General features: G+C 40.4%; 1 protein-coding gene across 1 annotated transcript; it reads right to left on the bottom strand.

The window, feature by feature from the left end:
- Positions 1 to 3,959: 3,959 nt before the first annotated feature.
- MELLADRAFT_63568 (uncharacterized protein) lies at positions 3,960 to 4,328 on the bottom strand (the record flags this gene model as incomplete). Its single annotated transcript, XM_007410459.1, has 1 exon — positions 3,960 to 4,328. One exon carries the CDS (start codon positions 4,326 to 4,328, stop codon positions 3,960 to 3,962), a length of 369 nt encoding a protein of 122 aa, XP_007410521.1.
- Positions 4,329 to 10,285: the final 5,957 nt, after the last annotated feature.

Below are 10,285 nucleotides of genomic sequence, written 5' to 3' on the forward strand. Positions count from 1 at the left end.
CCTTTGATAACTACGTCGCCTTGTTTACTTAGGTCAAGCTTCGAAAGTATCTTGTTCAGGTCCATCAACGTGAGGCCCACCCTAGATCAAGATGTCGTTTTCACATCATTCTTCTTTGCTGCCTTTGACAGTAACCTTACTCTATCTAAGTTGATATTAGGAAATTGCACGTCGTGGAGAACGTGCCACATGCGTAGGCCCGTTAGATATCTCTTTGTCATGTCGCTGATTACAGACTTCGATTCGCTACACCATAGAATGAAATGATAGATTGTTTTGGATGATGCAGGAAAGGTTGAAAGTGCAGACTTTGATTCCAAGAAAGCAAAGAATTTGTTTACAGCTGATGCGTATTGTCGTTTAGTAGCAGCAGTCCAGCCAAGTTTCAAGATAAGTTCACTCGCGTCGTCTAGCGTTCCGGCCTCGTTAGGAGTGATCTTTCTTAACACAAGTTCTGCTGAAGACATGGTTACTTTATTTTCGATTTCGGATCAACTTGAATGATCAAATGTTTTAAGTCTTCTGGCATTTCAACCCATAAGTGGTTTTGAATACCCTTGGAACTATCTAATCCGCGCAACAATTTATCTGTGTCGTTGTCTAAAGAAGTTACCCGTACAAGGTTCAGGTCGCAGTCGTCATGTATCAGCATCCCTTGGATCTTCTTCCATTCGTTGTTAACCCAAAAATCTCTTGATTTCCTATTACGCCTTGCTGCCTCTGTCGTAGTGTTATCAGTCAAACACGAGAATGTCAGACCCTTAACTACCATGATTTCTTTTAACATTATGAATCCTAGGCGGACAGCAACGGTTTCGCCCCACACGATTGTTTGTCTTGGTTTTCCTTCTGGATTCTGCCATCCTTCTAACCATCTAAACTGCGCCCAACGCTTCCCTATGATGATTCCAATACCATAGCTCCCTGAAGGATCTCCTACCCATCCGACATTCTTGACAATGTGGTCTGGTACGATCCTTGTAGGTTCCAAATGAAGTAAGGCGTTTTTCCAAAAAGCCATATCTTCCAAGACTTCATCTGTTGCTTTCACTTTTGACCACCCCCTCATTCTTGCTGCCCACTTGAAATTTTCTGTCAAATAACATTTTAGTTGGGGCAGTATCAGTGTCAAATGACCTATTTTGCCGTTTATCTTTTCAGCTTCGTTTTTGGTCCATTCAGTCTTCGTCCAAAAGGCCTCAATGTCTTTCAGTCGCTTTTCAAGTTTCTTCGCCGGTAAAGTCACCGTTTTATTCTTTGCCTTCCAAACAAACCCGATATACTTCTACTCTTCAGCAAACTCTGAGTACTTCGTCACATCAGTTTTAACTCCTAGAGATTCACTTGCTTTTACTATCATCTCCATGGTCACATTGCTTTCAACGTCTTTAATCATCAAATTATCATCGGCCCAACGAAAGGCTTCTCTTAACTTAAATGTAGCTTTCATTAGATCTTTCCAGCCGTCGGCAGGTCCTCCAAATGACCCGCATCCTCCTACGCCGCAAATGATATTGCCAAGTCAATGTAAATATAACCATCCAAGCCTTTGATTGCCAGATAAGGCCACTGAGTCGGGTGTGTCGGGATTTGCCGATATGCTCCTTCCCAGTCAAAAATACCCAGAAGAACTGCTGATTGAAGTCTCTTAAAGAATGTCGACACAATCCTGAAATCATCCCATGTTGTTTTGAAGTCATGCTTATTAACGAATGAATTTACCGAAGGGGTGTTTTTGTCGTTCTTTGGATATGACATGTTGTTTATAGGTCTGAAAGACCCATCGCTGTTTATTACCGCGCCTAAAGGACTTGTCCTGAAGAAACCGAGGTTTTTATATAACTCTTCGTGCGTAAATGGACCACACATCCTGCCTTTTGCTATCTCCTTAGCAATGTTTGCTTCTATTTTAGCTTTTGCTTTAATCGCTGAACTATGGTTGTCCGGCGTATACCATTTCTCGGTTCCTATCGTATGGTAAGGGTGGAAACCTTCAATGAAGCCTATCAACAAGTACTCGTACTTTTCTATCAAATTGTGCTCCATCAATTTCTTCCTCCATTCGTCAACATTCATTTCACATCTAGCTTGTTTTGGCCATCTGTTATTAAACTTGATTTGTGCGACCGCGTTCAAATTCATATCTACATCTTCGTCAATTGTGTTGTGTGTCATTGAATCAAATTTCATCTCTATGTCTTTGTCGTATTCACATACAACTCTACTACTATTTATTTCAGAGATACAAATCGAGACATATAAGTATTAAAATACAATCTAATCCAACAGGAAGTTACACAAAGATACATTAGAAGTAGTCTCACTCTTTTGGTTTCTCCAAATCTTTAGAGCTTCCTTCTCCACTTCCTTTGTTCTTCCAACTACTAGCACATCTTTCATTGAAGCTATCTCGAAAAAAATTGTGGGTCAAGTTAGGTCAATCTTAAACAGACGTTACTTAACTCTACAAACGTGACTAACCTTCTTTTGAAGGGAGCCTTTCCTTTATCATCAGGCTTCTCGTAAGGTGATGTAGACCTATTCAAGAATTTTCCTCTCTTGTTCCTTCTATTGCCTTGGAAATTACCTCCGCTGTTTCCAGGTACCGTCAAGGTGTTTTGCTCTGATGCGGCTAAACCCTCGGTTGAGTTGTGATTTTTTCCATAAACATATTCAAGTCCATTTATCAGGTTGAAGTACTCCTTCGCTTGGCCTTTTGCATATGCTGTATGATTTGACATATTCAAATTATACATCAGTTGATCAGTTTTGACATGTATCAAGGTTTATGACTGACGATTATCTTTTGGTAAGATTTGCCCGTCCAAGTGAGTGGTTGTTCTAGCAATCGCTTCTTCTAAGAAAATTGGTCGAGGTATAGATGGGTTACCTGGACTGCCTTCTACGTGGTTGCAGAATACATCTTGCCTAACCGCTATGTCGTATCTGAAGGCTGTAACCCAGTTGTAGAGCTTGCTCAATCTTTGTACATACTTGAAATGGGTCTCCATGCTGATTGCCGTTTAACAAATTAGTGTTTGTTTCGTATCAAAGGTAGGATTCAACGGATTATACTCACCCTCGTGCTATGTCAACATGGCCAAAGTCTTTTAAATAGTTTAACATCAACTGACTAGCATCTACCCAGTTTGCGTAAGTTAGATACCATTCATTATCCGGTACCTTTCCGGTGTTCTTTGACTTGCTTTTCGAAGATGAGCTTTCAGCAGTAAATGAATCTGATTCAATCCATTCTTCGTTAAAAATGGTTAGTGGCAGGTGCATATCTAGAAGTTTGATGTGATGCCTCCAAAACCTGCTGAAAGTCTTCAGATGCGAACTCGAGACTCTTCCGGTGTACGGCAACGGGTTAATCGCTAAAGGCTCTTTCTTCCCAGATTGAGCTGCTCCTTCCACTTTTGATAACTTCGCTAAAATTGACGCTGCTTTAGCATTGTTCCCCTTTAGTAAGGCCTTCTGTGCTTTCGCAGCTAAGTTATCTAAACGAATGTAGAGACAAATTTCTTCGTCAGCATTCTCATTGCTTTAGTGAAATTTGGGATCGAATTCTGCGATTGGATTAGTTTGAGATGTAGATCTTTAAATTAGAACCATTGAGCTTTTTAACATGCTCCTTAGGTCATTTTATTCGGAAACTTCGGACTACATCACGATTCCGGACCTGCATCTACATTAATCTCGGACTATATCACGATTTAGGATTCAAATCTCAACATACAACTATCGGACTAGATCACGATGTAATACTTTATGATTCATAAAGTAGTTGGATTTTAATCCAACATATATACTATCCGACTAAATCACGATGTAATACATATATCTGTGTGGATGAAAGTAGATAGGGAAAAGGTCGGACTATATCACGCCTTGGTATAATTGAGATGTTGGACTATATCATGACTGTGGATTGGGACGGATGTTACAGAGTGAATTAACTAACTGATTTTATCGTCTTCTGATGATGAATCGTCTGAAGAGGATTTCTCATTGAATATCGGGCTTGTTGCTTCCTTGTTACCTGCTTCATCTGAGTTCTCTCCGTCGTCCATATTCAGGTCATCTAAGGTAATAACTTGTTTAACAGTCTTCTTTGATGTCGTTTGTTGTTCATTTGGTGGGTCTTCGTCTTTGTCTTGGTCGCTTTCGCCACTTTCATCAATTTCTTCGGTGTTTTTACCTTCTCGTTGAGTAGTTGTGATTGAAAGTTGTTTTGCTCCTGCTCTGGTCTTGGGTCCTCCTTTTAATGCCGCCTTCAGGTTGGTCTCTCTGTTATTTTGAGCTTCTAGACTAGATTGGTCATCCATGTTTTATTCTTGGAAGGATGAGTTTAGAAGTGTTAAGGATGAGTCTAGCAGTGTTTCCGCGTTCGAAAAGGAAGCTTCTTGAGAGAAGAGAAAAAGAGTGAGATGCTTAAGGCTTAGAGGATAAGTGAGTAGGAGAAACGACACCAGAGTGATTCTGGTAAAGTGAGAAAGCAAAGTCCAGGAAGACTTCTTTCAGACCGAGAGGGAAAGATCTCGGTTATCTTGTTAACCAAAGAGTTTACTTTCTCTCTGTGCCTGGTCCAGGCCCAGATCATCTCCTAATCATTTTACCGTGCGTATCTAGTAGCCTAGATAGACCTACCCAGCCTAAACATCTCGGGTCTTGGTGACATGGACAAGGGTTATTCCTTGTGCCTCGTCAAAACCCCAGCAGCAAACTGACAAACTTCAATTTGTGTGACAAACTTCACATTCCTTTTCAATCATATTCACACATTCACAAACAAACCCACAGACCAAAGGTCCAACACGATGATCTTGGTTCAAAAGTGGCTTTTATCTTCATATAACACTTGGTACTAACAATACCTTTCATTCCTTGATTCAGTTTTGCTTGTATTTCTCAAACATCCACCATGATATTGTCCCATCCTTTGTTGAACACATTTTCAACAATGATCATTCAAAATCCAAAGTTTCACCATCAACTCTGTAGATACTCATCCCACTTTTCTGATTAGCACAAACTGAGCAATACTCCATTGGAGCACCAAGTGCAGGAAAATCCATTTTCTGGGCCAAACTACAAGGGTCCCAATTTCATAAGAGCTTCCACCAGGCATAATTGATCCCATAACCACCCCTTTCTTTTGGCTGGCTTTTGATGGATGGCTAATGGCACTTGTCTTGCATTGTCAAGAAATTACCCTTTTTGTTTTGACAGCCTATGCAAGCAAAATTACATAGCCATAAAGACAAGCTATTAGTTTCAGATCCACAGAAATTTGATAGGCTCAAACACCTGGATGGATACTTTTTGAGCAAGAACTCCTTCATGGGGATCCAGCAGTGGTAAGGGCACTGTTGCACCAATGAAGCACTACCCCCATTCCCTGATAAGATATGAGACTGCATTCTTCATTCTGAATGTGTCCCAAGGACTTCACCCTTTGTAAATTGCGATTTATGAAGAACCCCTCTCTTTGATTTTTTTCTGCAACCTTGAAAGATCAGCCATTCATCAATCCCTTTGCTGTTTTCTCTGTCATTCCGTGAAGTAAATATTCTTTCCATTGTGCTAATCTTGTCCTTGCCCATCTTTTAGTCAAAATACTCAGTGTGGAGATTGATAGTTTTTCATTGGCAGATTTTTTGGAGTATCAACCTTGAAAGAGAATTGTGGTTGGTAACCTTTTATCAACAAAATGGAACATGCTAATTTGGAACTTTTTCTATCTGCAACAGTGTTATGATCACGTCTTATGATCATTGTATTGGATATGCTTGTATGCTTATACATGTACAAGCTCTTCTTATATATACTCAGTTGTACGTCATCCTCAGAGATGGCTCTCTTCTCTATGGTACAATCTAATCATCAGATCTCACTATCAAGACACAATCCCCTGCAACACAATCACATTGATCCAAGACCCAATAGCTCTAGTCTCTGTACGTAAGACTAGTCAGATCATATCAAACAGTACTGAGATTTTAGATACCATGAGTAGCTTTGGTTCTGTCATTCCTGTTTACCACCATATGAATATATCCCATCAAGTTCACTATTGTCAAACAAATTCATCTTTACTATTCACCTTTCTATATTTTGTCTTCCCTATCAAAGGCCATTGCTATTTGCAGCCCACAGAAAAGCCATGTAGGTGCTGCCAAAACAGTGCCTACATGGATGTTTCCCACCAAAAAGCACCTACATCGAAAATCTGCGGGAATTTGCAATGGAGGCACTGGAAAATGACTGCCTGGTATGATAATGTAGGCGCATGAAAAACACCTACATTTATTATTCTGGTCAAATAAGCACCTACTTGCAGTTTGGCATATGTAGGCACTAAAAATTAAGCACCTACATTTTTTTGGCTGTGAAACAGCGCCTAAAACTCAAGACTGGTCAGACAGGTATTTCAGAACCACATATAATACCTTTTATGACACCTTTTCAGCGACCAAAAGGGGTTTTTGCAAGTTGAAATGAGGATATTGGTGGACACAAAAAGTGATTTGAGTTGCAATGAGAATTTTGGTGGACGTAAATAGTGATTTGAGTTGTGATGAGGATATTGGCAGACATAAAAATTGATTTGAGTTGTCAATATTGGTGGACGTAAATAGTGTTTTGAGTTGCAATGAGGAGATTTCAAAACTCTCAGAGGTTATCCTTGCATTATACCAACACTTTAAATTCACTCAAAGTGCTCAAGAAGATCATGAGCATTGGGAAAACTGTTGCCATCATACACTCTTGAGGTAAATTTTTGAGCCTTGTGTCTCACTTGTAAAGTGGTGTACAGGGTGTGTTCACATCTTACGCAAATTTAGGATCCCAAAAGGCCACACTACAGGTGATATTGCAGTCATCTTCAGACCAATCTTTTGTCCTTGCTACTCAGAGTGCCTATAATATGAGGCTGAAAGCATGTGTAGAAAATCATTCTAAACAACTTTCCCTGCGGAGTAAAGAGATGTTTGTTTGTGAGGGAAGCAAAAAAAATGCAAAAACTACATAACAACACATACTCCTTGGAGTGTTCATGCCAGAATTCAACAATTAGTTATAAGCCCCCGGACGCGCCCACCCAGAGAGGCCTTTGTTAAGCTAAGCCATCTTGGCAATGGGCTCTGATAAGTTCTGATACCGTTGTTTTTAAACTTTGAAGCACAACATAAATATGTACATGCTTTTTGATTTTATAATGATACTTTCAACTCATAGGGTTTTTAAGAAAGGTACAACATATCCACTTAGCTACTTAGATCAAGTTACATAAACTGAACAAAGTCCCAAGTGACAGTGTGGGACTTTTGGTGTTACATTCATATATGGTGCTAAGTATGTATATGTACCAAGCCTTTGCCAAAGCTTTGAGATCAAAGTTGTCAACAAAATGTGCCAAGGAAGGAGGAGGAAGCAGATTTAGACTGATGTATTGTAAGCTTGTCAAACATTCACAATATAGAATGATAATTGACCACCGTGTAATTGACATAAAAACCACACCTACCACAAAAAAAATCTAAAAAATGGCATAGGATTCATGATTCAAATCTTTTAGCATCTACAACATATTGATAGGTTGGAACTTCCCGCACGTATTTTGTAAATGATGCCCATGTGCCGCCGGTGGGGACTGAAGAGAGCTGGTGCGCTTCAAAATCTTAAGCAACATGAAGCCATTTTTAGTTTTGCACAATCCGTTGTCTCCAAGGATTTCAGTAGGGGTCGGAAACGTGCCGCGCCTGATATATTGGTCCACAGTCTTACTTCCAAAAACTGGCCGGATTTGCCTTGCCAAAAATGTCTTTCATGATTTTATGTGCCTCAAGTAAATAACGATACTTGAGGCGAAACAAATACACAATCTCTTCAAGGCAATACATGTGGTGAAAAAACATCAAGGCTTGAATCAGACACCTTTACCACGCACCGTCCTTCCCACGTAGATTCCGTTCTACTGGGGCTCCCGACTTTATATCCAGTGTCATATTTCTGACATTTTTATGTCTTCAGGTCCATTCATGTGATTTAGATATAGATTAGGTATGGCAAAGTTCAAGCTCGTGAGCTATTGTGAGTGTCGTCACGCTTGTATCTGAACAGTTCAGATTGCGATCAAACCAGTGTTACTTTTTAAATCACGGAGGTGTAGTTTGGACCGGATGGTCACAAGCTCACTGTACGAAGCAAGATTGGGTGAGATTGTGCATATCATAGGAGGGTGACGTAAGGCTTATCTGCCCGTGTCGCATCGACTTCGACATGAGCGCTGTGGGAGCATAACCTTCGTCACGATGGCACGTTCACTACTGTACTATTATTAATCATATATGTAAGCAAATTGCGGTGAGAATTTGCATTCTGCAAAATTCAAAGTGTTGGTTTGATGGAGTATGGTTCACTTTTACAATTCAAAATTGACAGAATTCCTTATCATGTTGACATCCTGATAAGAATCATGAATGTGCTTGAGTGAAAGCACCCTAACTTTATTTGATTTGAAATTCGATATACTCAGTCGCGTGATGAATAAATGGGATGGATAGTCAATCAACTCTTGTGCCATCGTATCACGAGGAAGCTAAAATTCTCGAAGGGTCCTCGGAGGTTCTCGGACATCTACTGTGCCATCGAGATACACACGGGCACATATGGGCGGCCGGCTGATAAAAGACTCCATGTCTCCTGCTAAACCTCCTCCAACTAGAATCCAAAAAATAATATTTACGTGTATTTTTCACAGCTCGGCAACGCCGTTTCATTTTCACTTTATCTTACGATTGGTTCAATTAGCTTCAAATATCTTCATTCGATATGTTATCGACTTTTGGCACTGTTGCGAACAACATTCCAGTATCGCCAATTCCATTGCCATCAATCAGCATCAAGCCTATACCTAAACCGCCGCTCCGTCCAAAGCCACCGCCTTGTCCCGGACCTCCCCCATCATACCCTCCTCCCCCGCCCCCGTCGGGGGGCACGTCGTCTGGCTAGGCTCTGAGCCCCTGAGACCTGAGGCAGGTGAGCAAATATTTCTTTCATACTTCACGCCGTCCCAGAGATTTTGTCCACTAACAGTCAAAAACTTTAGTTGAATCATACCCTCCATGGGTACTCAATATCAAGCTACTTGCTACAAGTACCTCCGATAGGCCGACACGATGGTTTAGCTTTGACGTGCGAGAAGATGTCACCCCCACTCAAATATACCACATAAATATTACCCATCATTTCGTAGTTTCCTTTGCATTCGTTTAATACATAGTGTCTTCCTGAGCCTTCGCGTATGATGCGATCATCATTTATCAAACCATCCAAAATCCCACCTAGTATTCAATCTTGTCTTCTTGTTTTCTTGACAAATTCTCCTCTATAAATAACCAAGAGGTCTAGCCCATACCTCCGAAAAAAACTTTGAAGTTTTCAATTTCCCTTTTTCAACTTTGGCTGGACTCCCATCATACCTATACTTACAAATATCTATATTAATTCATTTTGTTTTTTTGACACAATCTCATCACGGTTTTTACTCCTGATCGTACCGTAGAGCCAGTCTAGAAATCTACTATAAAAGTTTTTAATTTACTTTACTATCTTGTCCATATCTTTGATACTGATTTGTTTTCTCAAACATTCATAGAATACCTTTATAAGTCATTATCCACACTAACATCGAATGTTTGCGATGATAATGTTATCTCAAGCTCGTACCAGGTTGATTATAAATTGCTTTAAGAAATAAAGATTATTTGTGGTCTGCTTGTTCTATCTTCGATTTACATCATTGTTGAGCTCTGTTTGAGCGAGATCCGGAATGAACAGCTGTAACTTGTGAAACCACAAGTTGCTGGTGACGTAAGCTTAACTAAGCCCCTCACGAGCGCGGTCGCCGCGCCCTCAAAGAGGGGCTTAGGACGGGCTCGGATTTTATTGCGGAGTAGCTTCCAAACTTAACTAAGTCGGGCCGTTGGCGAGGGACTTAGTTAAGTTTGAGTAGCTTCAAGGACTAAGTCCCCTTATGTTATTTTTTCAGCGTCCCCTCTACGCTTCTCCACAAAATGTCTCAGATTTCAGTGTTTGTCAAACCTTTCTACATATTCTGGTGTGCATCTCATGTGAAACGGATTGCTCCGCCCAGCTTGAGAGCGTCGTAAAAAATGGGCCTTACGTCCCCTTGTAATAGCCTAAGACGGCCTAAGCCTTGTGGATATGGCTCCGATGAGATTTGAAAGCATATAAGATATAATATTACATCACAAAA

This window comes from Melampsora larici-populina (assembly GCF_000204055.1).
Source record: "Melampsora larici-populina 98AG31 unplaced genomic scaffold MELLAscaffold_20, whole genome shotgun sequence".
Lineage (NCBI taxonomy): Eukaryota > Fungi > Basidiomycota > Pucciniomycetes > Pucciniales > Melampsoraceae > Melampsora > Melampsora laricis-populina.